This window comes from Quercus robur, chromosome 9 (assembly GCF_932294415.1).
Source record: "Quercus robur chromosome 9, dhQueRobu3.1, whole genome shotgun sequence".
Taxonomy (NCBI): Eukaryota; Viridiplantae; Streptophyta; class Magnoliopsida; order Fagales; family Fagaceae; genus Quercus; species Quercus robur.
The window spans coordinates 19,955,773-19,977,689 of NC_065542.1; the positions used below are offsets into that span (position 1 = coordinate 19,955,773).

At 34.4% G+C, this 21,917-nt stretch overlaps 3 protein-coding genes across 3 annotated transcripts; all 3 read left to right on the plus strand.

Moving 5' to 3' along the window:
* The first annotated feature begins 3,549 nt into the window (after window positions 1-3,549).
* On the plus strand, window positions 3,550-4,382 carry LOC126699738 (21 kDa protein-like). The gene has a single exon (XM_050397710.1). It carries the CDS (start codon window positions 3,636-3,638, stop codon window positions 4,239-4,241), a length of 606 nt encoding a protein of 201 aa, XP_050253667.1. The 5' UTR covers window positions 3,550-3,635; the 3' UTR covers window positions 4,242-4,382.
* Window positions 4,383-16,605: 12,223 nt separating this feature from the next.
* Window positions 16,606-17,596, plus strand: LOC126699631 (21 kDa protein-like). The gene has a single exon (XM_050397572.1). It carries the CDS (start codon window positions 16,660-16,662, stop codon window positions 17,263-17,265), a length of 606 nt encoding a protein of 201 aa, XP_050253529.1. The 5' UTR covers window positions 16,606-16,659; the 3' UTR covers window positions 17,266-17,596.
* A 3,128-nt stretch (window positions 17,597-20,724) lies between these two features.
* Window positions 20,725-21,682, plus strand: LOC126698943 (21 kDa protein-like). Its single transcript, XM_050396460.1, has one exon. It carries the CDS (start codon window positions 20,774-20,776, stop codon window positions 21,371-21,373), a length of 600 nt encoding a protein of 199 aa, XP_050252417.1. The 5' UTR covers window positions 20,725-20,773; the 3' UTR covers window positions 21,374-21,682.
* The last annotated feature ends 235 nt before the right edge of the window (window positions 21,683-21,917 follow it).

The following is a 21,917-nucleotide window of genomic DNA, read 5'->3' on the forward strand; positions in this document are numbered from 1 at the left end:
AGACTCTCTCAAATGGGCTTCAAATTATCCCAAGCTCACCCAATAAGAGAGCTGCACGTGTCTCTAGATCTTATACCCATTCAGTAACTGCCCAGGGCAGATTAAGCAATTTGGGCTTTATGGATGGCTCTAGCAGAACTTGGATACAACATTGACTCACATCTTGCATCTCCTAAGGAAAAAAAAATGGAAAAAGAATATTGCCCCACATTTTTTTAATAAACTTTGTTATGGAATCAAATTGGGTCGAGTTTTGCGGCAAGTATTTATTTATTTGGATGATAAATAAATAAATAGTGGCTCATAATTTTTCAAATAATAGATAATGATTGTCTTTTGAAATTTTTTTAATGAAATGCCATTAAAATTTTCGAAGACCAACACAATCACGATATGAAATGCTATTAAAATTTTGGAAAACCCTTCAGGTCGGGCAAGATAGATATCTAACATCTTCTCATTTTGTAACATAATTTTCATTCTTATATTAACTGTTCAAAAATCAAAATCAAGCTTTTTCCATGTAATTTTTATATTTTTAGAATCAAACTGGGAATCAAGTCCTTAAAATTTTTCTTAGTTTGTAACGAGGAGAAAGAGTGTTGAAATTTTCTATTTTTATTTTAGTTTCATTTAATCTAAAAATTATAACGGATGATAGATATATATTTAATTTATTTCTTAGGTTGCGTTTGTTTTGGCGTAAAACCATTTCAAGAAATGGTTTTACACCTCACTGTGTGTTTGGTTGAGCATGGAAAATAGAATTTTCTGGAAAACCATTTCATTTAACCGTAAATATTATGGCTTTGACCCGGAAAATTTTTTACATTTCTATTTTCACTTCAAACCATTTCCGGACTTCAGACGCGCAAAGAGAGAGAGAGAGAGTGTGTGTGAGCTAGAAGAGAGAGCACAGGTGGCCGCCCAGCCAAGCGCCGGCCAGCCCAGATCATGCCGCCCCCACTGCCACCTCCATCACCCAAATCACGCCGCCTCACTGCCCAGATCACGCGCCGGCTAGGCTTTTTTTTTTTTTTCCTCAACTCTTCTTCTCCCTCTCCGATCACTAGCCATGCATCGACGAGGACAGGTTGAGCTCCAATCTTGACAACCGACCGCAGGCCGTGCTCCACCAAGCTCTCCAACGCACCTCTCTGCCGTTTTCCTCTCAACCCACGGTGAGTTTCTCCCTCATCTTCTCACTCCACCTCACCACCGACCAGTCAAACACATCCTCTACCTTTGCATGAACCCGATCCACCACCGCTATAGCTCGATCTGGAATGGTCTCACCATCCCTCTCTTCGATTGGTCTCACCCTCCCTCTCTTCTCCACGGTGGTCTTCATCTTCTCATCTCACTTTTTCTCTCTAACCCGAACCAAACCCCCCACATATTTTTGTGTTTGATATTCTTTTTCTTTGATTTCAAATTTTGTTGTTATTGTGGTGGTGTGAGTGGTGGTGTTTTGGTGGATTTTGGTGGTGACGAAGCAATGGGGGCGGCTTTTTTCCTCTTCTCGATCTGGATTTTGGGTGGTTGGTGGTGGGTTGTGCTTTTCCTTGGTAGTGGCGGTGGCTGGACCAAGTGGTGGCTAGGGGTTGACTTGTGTTTCCCTTTTCTGAAAATAGGTTTTTTACATGTAAGACCAAACACAAAGAATAATTTTCCAGCATAATTTTCATAACACAGTCAAACAACAGAACAAGTTTTCCTTTTCTGTAAAATATTTTCCCCTGAAACGATTTTACATTCGGAAATAAATTTACATAGAGCCAAACACAGCCTTAGTTTTCAAGCTTGTTCTTCCTTAAATAAACAAATATATGACCCTGTTGGATTGTGGTTTTGAGTCTTCTAACAACCATGTGACAACATTGAATCCTCATCAAGATCGACAATCTTATAAAATGGTAAAACCACATAAAAGCCTTAAGGAAACGTTGGCTAGACATGATGTCAATGAGTTGTTGTTGTTGCAACAGTAGATCAAGGTCGAAGTACTGCTTTGCCACTATACTATAAGAGGTGAGAGTAAGTCAAGTCCTCATCCTTGATATGTTGGTTTGATCTCGTCATTGATCTCGTCAAGTCCTCAACTTTTATTTTAACATTGAATAACCAATTTCATCCAACTTATATGGCTGAACGCATCCACTACTCTTTAAGTCAAATTAATTCTATCAAATAGATTAAAATAATTTAACGCATCCAACCTAATGCCAATAATTTAACGATTCGTTGTAACTAGTATATGCAAGTAGATGATAAACCTAATATCAAGAATCCAATGATCCGTCGTAACTAGTACGGATCTTATATGCCCTCTTCTTGGAACGAGCCTCTCATAAGTCTATGAGTTTCATCCAATTATGATGTAAAAGGCCCACTCTATAAAGCAGGTGTAAGAGATATCTTCTGTACCCTCGCCCCGTTATGATAGAACAAAATCTGTTGTGCAGCCACATATTAAATTGAATTTTTAAAGTTTGGTCCCCATTCTATCACAATTCACACGCATAAGTAGGGAATGAATACAATTCTGCGCCCCAATTCTTACGTCCGAGGGTACGAAGTTGCTGGCTATTGGGCAAGGGCTCTTATTTCTAGGCTCTTAGGACCACCCGTGGACGTGCTACGAAAGGTAATGACTTTAATTATCGTTTACTTTCGCATCCTGTATCATCATGTATTTATTTTGTCCACAACTAGTTATTACCATCTTAATTATATCATGTACGTTATTTTGATTTTTGAGAACATCAGTCTTCATCCTCTTAAATATTCGTTGGAGCAGGGACCACAAGAATTAGAATACGATCCCCAACCATCAAATTCTTGTTGAGATGTTTTTTTTTTTTTTAAAAGGTATAAATAATTAAAATTGACCCTCGGTCTTTGAACGGTTCTTTTAGATCAAAATTGACCCTCTTCCCTTTCTCCAAAAAAAAAAAAAAAAAAAAAAAAAAATTGACCCTCTGCCATATGTTTTTAGCAAATTGAAAAAAAATTACTCCTATTATTTTTATTTGGACTAAAAAAAAATTGAAACCCTACTGGCCACAAATAAAATATTCAATTTTTTTTTTTTTAATTATTGGATTTGGATCCCTCTAGAATCTTTTTTTTTTTAATTTTATTTTTTGTTATATGGTGTTAGCAATACACACTTACGTGGATCAATTTAGCATATCATTTTCAAAATTGTTTACCGTTGGATTTTATGGCTTCCTGATAGGAAGGAAAAAAAATTTTGTATGCATATTAATTTGGTTTTGTCAAAATAAAACGATTAATCATTGGCTTGAATTAAATAAAACTCTAATTTTGTTTTATAAAATTGTTTCATAATTAATGACAACCACATTTATTTATATATATAATTAAATTAATAAAAATAAATAACTCCATCCTTATCTTACTTTTTTTTTTTTTTTTTTTTGAGAAGAACCATCCTTTGTCTTACTATAGGTTAAAGTTACTTTCATGAGATATTTTTCTTTTTCTTTTTTGAATAGAGATATATTTTTCCTTTAATTCTTTAAATTGGTAAAGTCTCCATTCCCTACAATTAAAACTTCACTAGCTCTTAATCTAGAGAAAGAAGAGAGATCTCTCAAGAGAAGAGAGACATGGAAGGCTCATCTTTTAAAATTTTTGTTAACTCCCTTCTCATACTACTTGTCATTCTTTCCAACACAAAGCCAAGCTTAGCCTCTAGAGACCTTGCACCAAAACCCAACACCGATTTTATTAGAACATCTTGTAGTGCAACAATTTATCCAAGAATTTGCTTTAGCTCTCTCTTACGCCATGCAGATTCAATCCAGACAAGTCCTAAAGTTCTCACCGCCACGGCTCTCAACGTGACTCTTGCAGCGGCTAAATCAACCTCAGCCCTGTTTTTAAACCTCTCACAAAGCCATGGTTTGAAGCCAAGAGAAATAGGTGCCATGAAGGATTGCCTTGAAGTGTTGAGTGACTCGGTGTATGAGCTTCGAGAGTCTATAGCAGAGATGGGTAAACTCAAAGGCTCCGATTTTCAAGTTGTAATGAATGACATAGAAACTTGGGTTAGTGCTGCTTTAACGGATGAGGACACTTGCACAGATGGGTTTGAAGGGAAAGCCATGAACGGGAATGTGAAGAATGATGTAAGGAAATTTATCTTGAACATTGCACATATGACTAGCAATGCATTGGCTTTGATAAATAAATATGCTTCCCTTCATGTTTAATTAGCTAGCTACATATATCAATAAACACTTATACGGTAGATAGGAAATAAAGCAATTGTTTTATACTTTTATGTGGAATTGATCAAAGCTAGAGTGTTGCCAATTGGAGTTGAAATGTTATATAGAGCTGAGGTTATATTTAACTGTATGTTTATTTTTGGTTTTGCTCCTAGTTGGTGTTTCTAATCCTTATACATATTTCATCTGTATACAAATTGTTTTATGGGCCTTGGGCTCTTGATCCTAATAGTAATTTTTAAGAGAGAGGCTAAGAAAGTTCATACCTTAATAAATTCAAACATATAAATACATTGAATTTAAAAATTCTTTAAAAATGTAAAATTGTTTGTGATTATTAGTAAATAGACTCAATATTCAATACCATTGTGTGTTTGAATTTAATCGAGAAATTTAATGTATTGCACTTAAGGAGCTTGCTAAATTTTTCCCTAATTTGTAGTACTTCAATTTTTTATTTTGTTTGGCCATTTTAGGGAAAAATTCTATAATACATTTGTGTGTGTGTTTTTTTTTTCTCTAAGGTATGGGACCCATTACTATCATATATAAGCATATAATTTCAAGCAATTTAATATTCAATTTTTTTTTTTTCACGAATAAAAATATAAAAAGCTAAGATTAAAATAATTTGAACGATATCATATCCTAAAGGTACTATTAAAAATAATCTAAATTTATTCCACAGTTCAATTGAAATAAACTTTATGGGTGCGATGTATAACAGTTACAAAGCACTAAAAAAGTAAAAATCCCATTAAAACTAAATGCGCCATTTACATTTGTAATGGGAAGACACGGGACAAATCCTTTCACTATATGCTTGTCCTCTGCGCATGTTTTTTCATAGTTGTTTAATCTTTAAAGTGAAAAAAAATGGTCACAGAGGGAACCTATTTAATTTAATTGGCGTGGGTTCCATTTAATTTAACTAGCAAAATTTTTTGTTATCAAATAAAAAATTTGGAGTTTTTGAAATTCGCCTACACATAAAATCAATCAGTCTCTTAATCTAATGATAAAAACAATCACTCTTAATCTAATGATAAAAGCAACCATCATAAAATAAACTTTAAAACTTATAAGTTGAAATTCTATTTTATTTATTTAATTTTTTTTTAAAAAAAAATCCTTTCAAAAAAATATATATATATATAAAAAATCCGATTGATAGAACATATCCATACCCATATCCATAACAACCCGGTAGGTATAGATTGCGATGATATCGCTTTCGAAATACGCGTCGACCTGCTCACTTGCAAATTGTCAAGGAGGCCAAGATTTTTTTTGTTGATTTACTCAAAGTATGCTAAAGTAATTCAATCATAGATAGCCGACCAGGATATACTTTTTGAAAAAGACATTTGCAAATAAGTGGACTGCACGGTGCTTTCATCTCGAGGAGGTTGGACCTGTTAGGTCCAAAGTGGAAAATTAACCTACCCAAAGAATTCTCAAGCCCATATTTTTGGGCCCACCAAAGCTGGATCAATGAGGTCTCTTAACCTTAAGTACGTGTCAACAGATGCTAGGTAGTTGAGCTTTGTTAGGTAGATAGGCCCTCTAAAATAGAGGAGGGTCTACCAAATGTCACTAAGTCTCCCTTATATCAATATTTATTACACACGTGTCTATAGAGTTTTGAAGGTGCTTCTTTGGAAATCATCCCCTTAGCCAACCAAAGAGAACAATTGAACAGCATAATTTTAGGGATAATTCCCGTCAAATCCCCCCACCCTATAATTACCACATCGCTAAGGTGTGCAATTTTTTGGTTGTTGTTACCCTAATTATACTAAGGCCTTCTTTCTAAGTAGCGTGTTGGTGTATTAGGCTATTAGCAAAAGCCCACATGTGTGCTTGGTCTTTTTAGAAGTCCTTGTTGTGGTTCTACTCTTCTTCAATCTTGATCCACCCACCTACATGAACCATCTCTCATCTATCATCTTTCCTTTCACTCAACCTAAATTAAAATAAAATATAAAAATTAGGTATTAATTACGAGTTAAAGAGTTTTATGGTTTAGCAGTATTACCCAACATTTATGTGGGGGTGAACCTAGATTTAAATCCACAGCCCCTACTTGCTAGAAGGGCAAAAAAAAAAAAAAAAAAAAAAAAAAAAAAAAACACTAATTACTAGAATCAAAATTCTATTTTGCAAGACAATAATGATTCCAAATGTATATGATATCTGCGATGTTGGTTTCTTGAGTCTACTTTATCTTAGATTCTTTTTTTCTTTTTCTTTTTTTAAGTACAACCTTAGGACCCCTTTTATATTCAAATCTCTGCTCCTAATTCATCCATATAAGTTATAACGCAAGCCTTTTAGCATCTATTATCTTGGCTCTGGAGAATCCCCTTTAAATTAAGCAGTAACCAATTTTCATTGTAAGAATAATTTGTTAGGAAAAAAAGGAAAAAGCTAGCCTATTATACAATTATACAAGATAATAATATCAAAAAACCAATAGTGAAAAAGGAGAAGTTAGCAAAAAAGTTGGCAGGTTGGAAAGAAAAGCTTCTATCTAAAGCCGGTAAGGAAGTGCTGATAAAAGCTGTTGCATAGGCCATTCCTACATATTCCATGAGTTGCTTCAAAATCCCTGATTCTCTATGTGATGAAATGACAAGCTTAATCAGGAATTTTTGGTGGGGTCAGTGTAAGGACGAGCGCAAAATGGCTTGGATTAGCTGGGATAAGTTGTGTGCCTCGAAGGCATGTGGGGGTATGGGGTTCAAACAACTAAAACAGTTCAACCTGGTGTTGTTGGCTAAACAAGGGTAGAGGTTGCAGTCGGGTCAAGATTATCTAGTGTATAGAGTTTTCAAGGCCAGATACTTTCTTAATAGTGACTTTGTTCATGCTGGGATGGGGTGTAATCCTTCCTATGCTTGGAGGAGTATTATAGTTGCTCAAGATGTTGTAAAGAAAGGTATTAGATGGCAAGTGGGTAATGGATGTGGTATTTAGATTTGGAGAGATAAGTGGCTGCCTACTCTGTCCACTCACAAGGTTGTTTCCCCTCCTTCTGATTTACAACCTGAGGCCACAATTGATGTACTTATAGATGCAGAGACAGGGGCATGGAAAAAGGAGCTTGTCCAAAGACTCTTCCTTCCTCATGAAGTTGAGGTGATACAAGGAATCGCTTTGAGTTCCAAGCTTCCAGAGGATAGGCAGGTTTGGGCTCCAACAGCAAACGAAAGCTTCAGTGTGAGAAGTGCATACAAGCTTGCTGTAGAGATGAGCTTGGGGTCTGATTCTTGGGCTGTATTTGATGACAGCAATTCAAGGAAGTTTTGGAAGTATTTATGGCAGGTAAATGTTCTTCACAAAGTCCGCCACTTTACTTGGAGAGCCTGTAAAAACATCTTACCCACAAAGGATAATCTTGTGAAAAGGAAGGTCTTAATAGAGAGTTGCTGTGATGAGTGCCAAGCAAATGTGGAGTCATCGAGTCACTTGTTTTGGGATTGTCCAAGGGCTCGAGAGATATGGTCCATGTCAAATCTTATCCCGGTGAGACATAATTTCCATTTCAATTCTTTTATGGATTTCTTGTGGCATGTGGTTATGGTGGCTAAATGGGAAAAAGACTTGGTAGAAAGATTATCATGATTTCATGGGTTATGTGGAATAATAGGAATGAGGTGAGGAATGGTAGGGTGAAGAAAAATGGGTAATAATCCATGGTGCTTTAGATTATTTGGGGGAGTACCAGTCCAGTCAAGCAGTCACCATTATGCAGAAAGCGAAGTGTCCTGCAACTTGGACTCCTCAACTGCCTAACTCTTATAAGATAAACGTGGATGGAGCTGTTTTTGCAGCACAAATCGGCTAGAGTGGGAATTCTGATTTGGGATGAAGGTGGCAAATTGGATGGGGCTTGCAGCAAGAAGCTATTGGCTCCCCTTGGTGCTGTTGAGGCTGATAACGCCATGTCGGCGTTATCTCCTTATTACTATGTTTAATTTGTATAATTAAACCATGATTTGCGTTAGTCCCTATTATTTATCTTTACATAATTTCTTGAATAAGATGTCATTCATTGCATGTAATTTTCTACTTTCAGGAAATCATGTGAAAAATATGAGTTTACAAGAGTCTGTGAGAGAATGGAGGTTAAACTAGAATTAAAGAGGAGCTAAAGGACTATGCTTAAATTTCTAACGGGGTGCAGCTGGAGTGCTTGGGTCGTCTACCATGTTTGGAAGCTTCAAATAGGGAAAAAAAATCAAAGAGGCAGAATCTGAAAAGGAAAAATCAGATTTGAGTACTGATCGGTATTTTGGGTGTATCTCTCTCCTCAAAAATTCAATTGACACAAGACCAGATGGGTTGGAACCGTGACTTAAATATCTACAACTTTCCAGTTTTGAGTTTTACGAAATTAATAATTTTTAAAGGCCGAAATTAACTCACAAGTTACTGCTGTAAATCTGGACGAAAATTAAAATAGTAAAAGTTTTATTTTCTTTGGACACTTTGGACGTTAGGATTTTGAAGAGAGGCTATGTAGAATGAATTTTGGACAGAAAACCTTGTATTTTCCTTTCTCTAATGGCCGCTTAAACTCTTTGCTAGGGCTAGGGGTTATGTTTCTTCTATACGATATGAATATTCAATATGATTCTTTCTAAAATTTTAGACAATAACATATTTGATTGTTCAATTAGATTTCTTTTGATTTATTAGTTCTTTCATGCTTTCAATAAGTTCAATCATGTTTTTTTTATCGTTTAGATGAATTTCTAATAGTTTCAAATAGAAATCAGGTTTTAAAGTGAATGGATTTTTCTGAAAACTATTCTAATCACATTATTAATCTAGATTATCATGCGTTCTTAAATTGTCTCAGTTCAACTGAATCATAAGTTTTTAATTGTATAAGAACAATCATTTATGAAATATATATTTTCTTAGATCACAAAGAATTTCATATCGATATAGGGAACAACTCGATGCCCTGATATTTACATTATTGATTTAAATCAAGTATTATTATTATTATTCTTGTTAACAATCACCAAGAAAAAGTACTTTTCTTCTTCACCCAAATTGTTATTTAATTATATTATCTTTGAATTTATCCTACTCCTTGTGGTTCAACCTCAATACTCCGAGAATTATATTGCTACGATCTCCTGTACTTGGGAGTGAGCAAGCAATTTTGGCGTCGTTGCCAGGGAGCCGCGACTTGTTCAGAGGCAATTTTTTTTTGGAGCAAAGCATAGCTGGTGGAAATTCTTCTATTGGTAACTTCGTTCCATTTTTTTCCTTATTTTGTTTTTATTTTATTTTATTTGATTATGGATTCATTGTTGCATGAGCATTTGGGTTAGAAACGAGAGAGGTAGATTAGAAAATTTTGAAACTTACTTTGGTAATCTTTTTGACACACCTTCACCTTCTTCATCAATCATGGATGATGAAACACATAATAATCATGAGCAGAATAGAAGAACTATGAATGAATTGTTACATCCCACACAAAATTTTGTTCCTTCATGCATCATGTTTCCAGCTAATGCATCACATGTAGAACTGAAATAAGGTTTATTAGCAATACTTCCTGACTTTAGGGGACAAGAAAATGAAAATCCCTATGTCCATGTTAGAGCTTTTGAAGAGGTAATTAGTAGTTTCTATGCACAAAATGTTATTGAGACTGCTAAGTTACATTTCTTTCCTTTTTCTCTTAAGGATAAGGCAAGAAGTTGGCTTTACACCTTGAAACCTAGGTCTATAGGTTATTGGGGGGAGATGGCTCAAGAGTTTTTTAAAAATCATTTCCCTCCCCACAAAGTCTAGCAAGTAAAAAGAAGGATGGCTAGTTTTGTCCAAGGAGAGAATGAGACCTTATATCAAGCTTGGGAAAGGTACAAAGATCTTTTCAATTTCTGCCCAACTCATGGGTATGAAGATTGGAGGTTGGTTAGCTATTTTTATGAAGGACTTACACCTAGGGACCGACAGTTTGTTCAACTCTCATGCGAAGGGGACTTTTTACAACAAAAAAAAAACCTGAAGATGCAATGGATTATCTTGATGAGATAGCTGAAAACTCTAACACATGGACTGGACCTAGCCTTATGGACTCCACTGATAGGACTAGAACTAACACTACCACTACCACTTCTAGTGGAAGTGTTTTCAAGTTGAGGGAAGATGATAACACGAGTGCAAAAATCAGCATGTTAACTAAAGAAATAGAGGCACTCAAAATGAAAGGAAGTAAGAGTGTTAGTGCTACCTTTAGAGAGGACCTAATGGAGGTGTGTAAAATCTATCATGAGATATACCATGCTACAAATGAATGTGCATCAATTTCACCATTCTTGAATGTGCCAGAAGAACAAATACACGCATTTAATTCATACTGGCCAAATAATTCTTCTTATTCTAACAATTATAACCCAAATATGCGAAACCATCTGTATTTGAGTTATAAGAGTGACAATGTGTTGAATCCTCCTGCTCCAAGGAATTTTAATTCACTACATGCAACATCATCATCATCATCATCATCATCATCTAGACCTTCCTTGGAGGATGCACTTAGTACTTTCATTCAAAGGCAAAGTGAGCAAAATCAAAAGTTTGAATCCATGCTCACTAGGCTAGATGAAGAGGTAAGAAAGACCAAGAGTCATATAACTAGGCTTACAAATTCATTGAGTGGGACAGAGAGAGGGAAGCTTCCTTCCCAAACTCAACCTAATCCCATCAATCAAAATCTAAAAATTGGCTTTAAGGATTAATATGAGGAAGTAAAAGCTGTGACTATTTTGAGGAGTGGTAAAGAGATTGATAGAAGTTCTCCTCTAGTAACTAAGAAATCTAAGGAGACCCTAGTTGAAAAGGAGAATGATGAAACTAAGTCACTTGTGCTTGATGACATTGAACAATGCCCAATCCCTTCACCATTTCCACAAGCCTTAAAATTACCTAAGAAATTGGACGCCACATCTAAGATATTAGAGCATTTGCATCAAGTCAAGATAAATTTGCCATTGTTGCATGTTATCAAGCAAGTGCCTACATATGCCAAGGTAATTAAGGACCTATGTACCATAAAGAGAAAGCATTATGTGAAGAAGACTACATTCCTAACAGAACAGGTAAGTGCAGTTATCTAACATAAGACCCCACCAAAGTCTAAGGATCCAGGTTGTCCTACGATCTCTTGTATTATTGGAGATTACATCATGGAGCATGCATTGCTAGATCTTGGGGCAAGTGTTAATTTGATCCCTTTCAGTGTATATCAAAAACTTGGACTTGGTGAGTTAAAACCTACTTCAATAACTTTACAGTTGGCTAATCGCTCTATAAGGGAGCCGAGGGGGATTGTTGAGGATGTGTTGGTGAAAATTGAATAATTTTATTATCCTATTGATTTTATTGTTCTAGATTACCAACTTGTTTTACATCCTAGTGTTCATACTCCTATTATTTTGGGTAGACATTTTCTTGCCACAGCTAATGGTTTAATTAATTGCAAGAACGGAAGGATGCAACTCACATGAGGATGATGACTATGCTTATGTGAACCTTATTGGGGCAGTGATTCAAGAAGAGTTTAATAAGAATTGTTTTTCTGGTCCTCTTGAAACTCTTCTTAAAAATTCTATTGGTTCTTATGATTTAGAATGTGATATTCATGTATCTGAAAATTTTTCTTTGTTGGATTCCTCACAGGTTTTGGAAGAACAACAAATGATGGCAGTTAATGAAGGATGGAAGCCTTGCTTTGAGGAGCTACTAAAGAATGAAAAAAATCTTGTGCATTCAAGTGAATAGGCATTACAGCTGGAGCTTAAACCACTACCTGGTGGTCTTAAATATGCATATTTGGGCCTAGGTAAGCTAAAACCTAGGTGGGATGGCCCTTTCATTGTAAGGGAAGTGTTTAACCATGAAGTTGTAGTAGTTGAGGACCCTAGGGATGATAGGATTTTGAAAGTAAATGGACAAAGGTTAAAATCATTCTTAGGGAGAGTTATACTAGAGGAGGAGACTATGTCACTAGAGATCCTTGCCTATTGAGATGCTACGTGAACTCTGAAAGAGACTTATGAAATTGTACCATATTTGTTTTAGTTTTCTTTTCTTTCTGTTTTTTTTTTTTTTTTTTTTTTTTTTTTTGCCTTTTGTTTTTGTCTTTTGTTTTTTGTTTTATTATTATTGTTATTATTATTATTATTGTGAGCTAACATTTGCAGGTGTGAAAGAAATTTCAAAAAAAAAAAAAAAATTTAAATGCTTAAGGTAACTTCTTCCCTTTATACTTGAATTTATTTTGGCTTTGATACATCGAGGACAATGCAATATTTTAGTTGGGTGGAGAGGTCTACACATTTTGCTGCACCTTGCATGATTTTTTTTTTCTTTCTTTTTGGTTGCAACTTTTCAATTCTTAAAAAAACAAAAAAAAAAACAAAAAAAAAAAAAAAAAAAAACAAACAAACAAACAAACCTTGAATTTGAATGCAGAAGAGTTATAAGCTTTATTTTTATATCATATGACAGAATGAATAATGTTGAGTTGGTTATACTATTTGTTACATTAAGGCCTTTTCATGAAAAGCACAATTGGAAACTTTTGAGCACAATAGCCAGGTTAGCGGGCGGTAGGATGTAGGATATGCATGAATCATGAACAAACTAGATATAAGCTAAAACTCAATCTTACACATCTTTCATGTATTTCAGAAAGGTTATATGGTTGAGTAAAGGTTATTTTGATTCAAGTTGGTTGTTATTGCTATGAGTTGGGTTTGGTTTGAATTTTTTGCATTTGATTCATATACCTCCTATTTCAAAGAGAGCAGTTTGCCTTAACCTAGCCATAAGATTATACTACCACTGAGCTTAAAGTCCTACTTGATCCTAAACGTGCATGGCTGGTATGTGTTTAGAATAAAAACTAGGGATGAGAATGGTATTAACCTCATGTTTCTAGGAATTCAACATCCTTTCCAAGAGATCTTTTTCCATTGGATGGGCTATGCACACACACACACACACTCCAAAAGTGAAGCTAGTGAAAACTCTTTAATATGATAAATAGTATCCCAACTCAAAAATTGAAAGTTCATTTGTATGATATAATGATAAAGAAAACTAACATTTGTTGTAGGAATTTTCAGGAAACCTTTGACTTTTGTGGATAGAGTCACTGTAAACCCTCACAAGAGTAAACTCGTCCACTAGGGGTGACCTAGCAGTTCAAAGACTTGCTGCACATGGGAAGTACAATCGTGTAGCCTACGAAAGTGGCTTGTATTTTAGTTTTTTAGTTTTTTTATTTTCCCACTTTCAATAGACATGGGTGCTTTGTAGATTACTAGGGACTAGCAAGATTTTAAGTTGGGGGGTGTGATAACGCCTTAAAATGTATATTTGTTATATATTTATGTGGGCATTATCTCCTTATTACTATGCTTAATTTGTATAATTAAGTCATGATTTGCATTAGTCCCTATTATTTATCTTTACATAATTTCTTGAATAAGATGTCATTCATTGCATGTAATTTTCTACTTTTAGGAAATCATGTGAAAAAGATGAGTTTACAGGAGTTTGTGAGAGAATGGATGCCAAACTAGAATTAAAGAGGAGCTAAAGGACCATGCTTAAATGTCTAAGGGGGTGCAGCTGGAGTGCTTGAGTCGTCTACCATGTTTGGAAGTTTCAAATAAGGAAAGAAATCAAAGAGGCAGAATCTAAAAAGAAAAAATCAGATTTGAGTACTGATCATTATTTTGGGCGTATCTCTCTCCTAAAAAATTCAATTGACACAACGCCAGATGGGTTGGAACTGTGGCTTAAATATCTACAACTTTCTAGTTTTGAGTTTTACGAAATTCATAATTTTTAAAGGCCAAAATTAACTCACAAGTTACTGCTGTAAATCTGGACGAAAATTAAAATAGTAAAAGTTTTATTTTCTTTGGACACTTTGGACGTTAGGGTTTTGAAGAGAGGCTATGTAGAATGAATTTTAGACTGAAAATTTCTCTAATGGCCGCTTAAACTCTTTGCTAGGGCTAGGGGTTATGTTTCTTCTATACGGTATGAATATTCAATGTGATTCTTTCTAAGATTTTAGACAATAACATATTTGATTGTTCAATTAGATTTCTTTTGATGTATTAGTTCTTTCATGCTTTCAATAAGTTCAATCATGTTTTTTTTATTGTTTAGATGAATTTCTAATAGTTTCAAATAGAAATCAGGTTTTAAAGTGAATAGGTTTTTCTGAAAACTATTATAACTGCATTATTAATCTAGGTTATCATGCGTTCTTGAATTCTCTCAGGAACACCCTCACTTGCCATTTTTTTTTAATACCTAGCAAAAAAAATTATAAAAAATTAGTTTAAATTAATATGTTTAGTGACCTTCTTGACTTAAAAAAAAAAGTATGTATATACTTACAAAAAAAAAATATATTATATACTATATTAACTTATTTTGACCGCCCTATTAAAAATGTTAAACAACATGACTTGAGAATCACAAGAATTTGAATTCAACAAAAATAATAGTAATGCTATATTCACAATATTTTCACAATAAATCTTATGTAGTAAATTGTTATTAATTCTAATTTGGGCTCAATATTGACATGTTTTACCCACTAATAGCTTCTGTTATAAAATTGTTGTGGTCACTTTATTATTCTCATATCAGCATTTTCAATTTCCATTTTATCTCTTACTAGTCATTTTTTTTTCTTTGCTAGTACAAAAAATTGTAATATTTCATGTATTTGCGTTTTTTTTTTTTTTTTTTTTTGTAATATTGATATATTCAAGTTATCTCTTTATTAAATTTTATATAATTTAAGTTTCTTAGTGATCACTTAAAAAAAATTCTTAAAGCCGCTATTGATGACCAAGAGTCAAGGGTCCAGTTTTTTCAGCCATTTGCAATATATAATGTCAATTTCATGAGTTAAAGGTTCGTCCAAATTAAATATTTCACAACTTAATAAAAGCCAACCGTAGTCGCATATGGATGACTGCATGTGCAAAGTTGGCATAGAATCTAGGCTAGATGGTCCTCTCTCTCTTTATATATATATATATATATATTAGGATTATCTTAATTTGTCTTTGAAATGATTCAAATGAAGATGATTTATTTCATAGTGAAGATTTAATTTCGTAAAATTAAAAAATATGCGTAATGTCACGTTATTTAAAATTATTAAGTAGTAATAAACTTTAAAATATATCTCAATGCTTTTACTTAAAAGTATTTGATTTTAATTTATTAATTGGAAGATATATGCATCTTTTTAGCTAGCATGTCATGTGTGTTACTCTGACTCTGAGGACATATGTGGCACAATTCTGGGGCCCTACAATATACATCATAATATGATTAAAAAGTTCTAGCTCTTCTTCGCCTACCGAAAGAAGAAAAAAAAAAGGGGCAAAAAAAAAGGGCAAAAAAAAATCTTTAGCGGATTCCCTCAAACTTCCATGCATCCAGCCGTTGAAAGGTATATCTACACAAAGGTTTTCTCCTACAAAAAAAAAAAAAATACACAAAGGTTTTCCTTCTGCCATCCCATGTGGAAAAGTATTTACTCTAGTTGGAGCGCATAACAAGTACCATTATCCGATAAGTATCCATATTAGGTACCTCTAACATACGCCTGCATGCGTGTTCCATCTTTCTTTTTTTTCTTTTTTTTTTGGTGAAAAAAGTGTGAATATGTTCAAGGTATGCCTGGATATATATAGTCGTAACTTAGCCCTCGTGATAGTAAGAGTCTAAGAGTCCGTTTGATTGGAAAGATGGAAAAATTTAATTTTCTCTCATTTGTATTTGGTTAGAAGGGTGAAAAAGTAGAAGGATGAAAAAATTATTTGTTTGGTTGAGAAAAAAAATAAAATGATAAAAAATAAAATTGGTATAAATTTACAATTATATCCTCATTAAATAAAACAAAAAAATAACACATTTTTTTATCAAAAAAATTTATGTATTTGCAAGTGGATGAAAAAAAAAAAAAAAAAAAAAAAAAAAAAAAAAAAGAAGCAACCCAACGTGGATGAACTGGGCATTTTCGTCAGCCCAGTTCATCCTCTCCCCTCCTCCCAGTTTTCTCCCCATTTTGGGGAGAAAACCTTTTGGTACCCGGACCCCACCTCAATTTTTTTCTCTCCTTTACGAAGCCAATCTGAGAAAATTGAGAACCCACTTGTAATTTTCCCAATTGAGATATTTGGGACAAATAAATAGGTATTAATCTTGGGCTCCTCCGCAAATGATGTGGGTCCTTGTAGTTTGTATATATTGGTAACCCTTCTCCCCTACATGCATCCATTACCCCTACAAATTTCTTGCCTCCACACTTGAGAGAGAGAGAGAGATGGAGAGCTTATCTTCCAAACAATTCTTTGCATCTCTTTTCATATTGCTTGCCATTAGTTCCTACATAAACTCAAGCTTAGCTGCTACACCTACACCTAACAAGGTTAGCACTGAGTTCATTAAAACATCTTGTAACTCAACAACCTACAAAAAGCTTTGCTTTACCTCTCTCTCAACCTATGCAAATTTAATCCAAACAAGCCCTGAGCTTCTTGCCATGACAGCCATCAATGTAACTCTATCATCAGCTAAATCAACCTCTACCATGATGGTAAATCTCTCTAAAAGCCAGGGGATTAGTCCTAAAGTGGTTGCGGCAATGAAGGACTGTGTGGAGGAGCTTAGTGATTCAGTCTACGAGCTGAAAAAGTCTATAGGTGAGATGAAAAACAATAAGGGCTCTAACTTTCAGCTTATGATAAATGACATTCAAACTTGGGTTAGTGCTGCTTTGACTGATGAGACTACGTGCTCTGATGGGTTTCAAGGAAAAGCCATGAATGGGAACGTGAAGACCCTTGCGAGGGCTGGGATTGTGAATGTTGCGCATTTGACCAGCAATGCCTTGGCTTTGATTAATCGATATGCCTCTCTTTATGGTTAATTAGCTTACTTTTAAGTGAGATTAATTATACCATATTAATTTTGTATAAGAAAATAAGAAAAAGAAAAACACAAAAATGTAGATGCCTATGTAATATCATATTTGGTGTGGTACCCATGTATGTGGTAGTAGTTGTGTAATATTATATTTGGTGTGGTACCCATGTATGTGGTAGTAGTTGATGCATGGTGTAAGTAGTGATTTGTGATGCCACATAGAGAATCCATGTGGCTATTAAGGATCGATTGAGCTACGAGCTTGACATTATTGGTGTTAGCAAGTTGTAAAGTGTAACTGTTGCTATTGTAAAATGCAAAATTTACGTTCTCTAGATTCCTTTCTACAATTGGAAGCATGATTGATACAGAAAAGAGAGAAAAAGAAAACTTCTTGATTAACTGCTTTTCTCAATCATCATGGTGGGGCTGAAACTTTTGATGCCATTGAAAAATAAAAGAGTTTTTTTTCCCTTAAAGTTTTGTGAGATAAAGTTTGTGCAAGCAAATATTATTGAATGAAATTGCTACTTTAATCTAACTTGATACCTATAGAGCAAGTGCTACAAAAGACAATAAAAATAAAAGGAAGAAGAGGAAGAAGAAAGAAATGAAAAAGACAGGTGTGTTTCTAGAGTGACAAACTAACCAACCTCGAACGTAGAGTCCTGTATAATTATCAAAATTGTTCACAAGCGTGGAAGAATCTTTTCTTCCATCATTCAAGTGAAATAACCTTATGTGATGCATACAGAGATATATGTCTTTGTTCTACTGTATGCAATAATTGCATTTTTACGTAGAGAAATAGTTCTACTGTATGTATGTGTGTGTTGTCTGCGCATGTTCTCATTGTGCATGTGACTTTTGGCAATTGCATAAGCTCTAAACTGAAAAAAGCAGAGCCGCAGAGATTGGGAATCTAATCCAATTGGTAGATGAAATGCATAATAACAACTCGAAATAGATTACAATGATATCGCTTTAGGACTACACATCGGATTGCAACTGTCTAGGAGGCCAAGATTTTTTGTTTATTAGCTAAAGCATCAAACATGTGATTCAATCATGCATAGATAGACGACTAAAGAGAACCTCTTTTGAAATGGACATATTTGTAAGTACGTGGACTACATACTGACCCTAAATGGAGGAGATTCTAACTAGAGGAGGTCATACCTAAACAGGTTTAGAGTGGCATATCAAATTGTCAATTATTCACACAATCCTCAATTTCAGGACATGGCCCCTTCTCGAGTCTACCAAGGCCAGATCAATGAAGTCTCTCGATTTCGGGTACGTGTCAGTCCGAGATTCAATGGAGGCTTCTACAGCACATAGTGGCTGCTTGGCGGCTGAGTCTTTGTCGGTCATCGAGAGAGATCATATGGAAGGATAAAGCTATATTTATATTCGTTGTAGAGATGGGGGCTGTGTACGTAAGGGTTGGGTCTAGTGCTCTATGCATTGGACCCAAGCCACTTCATGGGTGTTTGTCTTTTTAAATTTTTTCGATCTAAATTTTCTTATGGATCGTACCTAATATTCAATTTTTCTTTTTTATGTATTTTTTTTATCTACTAAAAAAATATAGCCTATTATATATAGCAATAATATTAATATTAATATCAAAACCTATAGTGAAGATTCTCAAAAAATAAATATAAAATCCAATAGTGGCACTTGGAAAAAAAAAAAAAAAAAACAATTTCATGTTTAAATTGAAGGAGATGGAGATGGAAAGAAAAGAGGATAGGAGAACAAAAAGGAAGGGAGGCCAGATCTTTTTTGAATAGTGAGCATTATGACCAAGAGTCAATATTGCTCTAGTTTTGCAGCCATTTCTAATGTCAATCTCATGAATTAAAGCTTCATCCAAATTAAATAATTATCAATTATAGATGAGCTAGCCACATTCGCATATGGATGATTGCACGTGTAAAAAAAAATTATGGGAAGCAATTGCAAAGTTTTTTTTTTTTATTTTTTTATTTTTAGAGACAAGCACGTGCAAAGTTGGTTCAACAACTTAGCCGTCAAATGGTCCTATCTCCTATCTGTGTATTACGATTATCTTAATTTGTGTTTGAGCTGGAGAGGGATTATTTCAATGAATATTTATTTAGTTTTTAATGCATTAAAAAAATATAAATAATGCCACATTATTTAAAATTAATCTTTATTAATAGGCTTCAAAATATCACAATGCATTTATTTTGAAACAGCCTTTGTGTTCTTTGGGTTTTATTGTGAGATTTTCAATGGAAAATATTAAAGATACTACAAGTTTACTGCATAAAGTTTATAAATTGATATGACAATAAATATAATTGATCTGGTTAAACCATCTTATAAATGAATATTTGAATTGTATCTTTATGATAAGTGACACAATAGTTTATAAGTTTAATATAATAAAACTTGTAGTACTTGTAGCACTACTCACTTTCAATAAGTATATCTATAATATGATTTAAAACCTTTAGCTTCTTGTGAGATTTTTTTTTTTTAAAGAGAAAATCTTCAACATTGTGTTCCTAACTACCAAAAGAAAAATATCTGCTGCAGGTCCCAAGTATATCCATGAAAGAATGCAGTTTGATGATCCAGCAGTTGTAAGGTATATTAAAACCAAGACTTTTCTTTTGTCATCCCACTTGGAAAGGTAAATTTACTCAAGTTAGGGGCGAAAATCGCCCACTACCACTGTTTCCTGAAAAATTTAGCAATATATCACTCTTTTGAAAATATGTAAGGATCTACCACATTTTTAAAACTCGAGTGTGAAACTCGAGTTTGCCTTGTAACTCGAATTCCAAAAACTGGAGTTCTTTGAAAAAATAACCTTCAAATTTGCCAGAAAATTTTTGATAGAACTTGAAATCCAAAAAATTTTTAGCGGAACTCGAGTTCCATAAAAAATTTTCAAAGTTTTTCCATGGAACTCGAGTTCGAGTACCATGGGAAACTTGATTTTCTTAAAGTCGAGTATCCAAAAAGTGGTAAATCCCTACATATTTTCAAAACAATGATAAATTGCTAAATTTTTCGGTAAACAATGGTAATGGGCCATTTTGGCCCAAGTTGGGGAGCACAACAATTCCTTCAAACCCGGTTTTAAGTATTGCTGTATGGGTTCCTTTCACAGTGCTATTTAGATCGCAATTGGCCAAATTGGAGACGTTTGATAGTAATCAATGTATGAAACAAAAAATCCATCAAAGTGTTGAGGACTACTCAAGGAAATTGTAGTGTAAACTCATAAAATAGAAGCTATTTTGGCCAACGAAAGTGACATAGTTTTGCACATGCATGTTTCCCTTATTAAGCCAAGTTGAGCAAATTGAGAAACCACTTGTGACTTGCCCAACTGAGATATTCTGGGATAAATAGGTATCTTTCTTGGGTTTATCTAGCAAATGATGTGGGTCCTTCTAGTTTGTATATATTTCTAATCCTTCACCCCCTACATGCATATCCAACACCTCTAGTACCATAATAGAAAGAGAGAAATGGAAGGCTTTTCTTCTAAGCGTTTCTTTGCATCCATTCTCATATTACTTGCCATTAGTTCCTACATAAACTCGAGCTTAGCTGCTACACCTAACAAGCCAAGCACTGAGTTCATTAGAACATCTTGTAGCTCAACCACCTACCCAAAACTTTGCTTTACCTCTCTCTCAGCCTATACAAACTTAATCCAAACAAGCCCTCAACTTCTTGCAAGCACAGCCCTCAATGTGACTCTTTCATCAGCGAAATCAACCTCTACCATGATGGTGAATATCTCAAAAAGCCAGGGAATGAGTCCTAAAGTTGTTGCTGCTATGAAGGACTGTGTGGAGGAGCTTAGTGATTCGGTGTACGAGCTGAACAAGTCTATAAGAGAGATGAAAAATGTTAAGAGCTCTAACTTTCACCTAATGATAAGTGACATACAGACTTGGGTTAGTGCTGCTTTGACGGATGAGACTACCTGCACTGATGGGTTTCAAGGGAAAGCCATGAATGGGAACGTGAAGACCCTTGTGAGGGGTAGGATTGTGAACGTTGCACAATTGACTAGCAATGCCTTGGCTTTGATTAATCGATATGCCTCTCTTCATGGTTAAGTAGCTTACCTTAAGTGTGATTATATCATTTTATTTTTGCATAATATAGACCCAAAAAAACAAAAAACCAAAGGACTCAATGCCTAAGCAATATCATATTTGGTGTTGTACCCCCGTATGAAATTGGTTGATGTATAGTGTAAGTTGTGATCTGTGGAGCTAAGTGCTTGAGATTATTTGTGTTAGCAAGTTGCATTAAAATAGTGACTAGTAAGTTCTTCTCTGCTTAATATCTGTGAACAAGTTGCAAATTGCAACTTTTGCTATTGTAAAATGCAAAATTCCAGTAATGGAGATTCCTTTGTACAATTGATCATATATTTTTCAGTTGGATTCATAATTGATGAATATCTGTGGGGGAGAGTAAAAGAGACAGAGAGGACAGGAAGAGCAGACATTTCACATGCTCTGCCCAAGAATATGCAAGTGGGGATCTTTTAGCCAAAATAAAAAAGTGGGGATCTTTGGTATTTTATATTTCTTCAATGAAACCATGTGAAATTATCCAAAGTGCTTCACATTTATATTCTTTTTCTATTGATTT

Excerpts from the sequence above, each read along its gene's own strand:
- LOC126699631 (XM_050397572.1), top strand. The coding sequence starts at position 16,660 with ATGGAGAGCTTATCTTCCAAACAATTCTTTGCATCTCTTTTCATATTG.
- LOC126699738 (XM_050397710.1), top strand. The coding sequence starts at position 3,636 with ATGGAAGGCTCATCTTTTAAAATTTTTGTTAACTCCCTTCTCATACTA.
- LOC126698943 (XM_050396460.1), top strand. The coding sequence starts at position 20,774 with ATGGAAGGCTTTTCTTCTAAGCGTTTCTTTGCATCCATTCTCATATTA.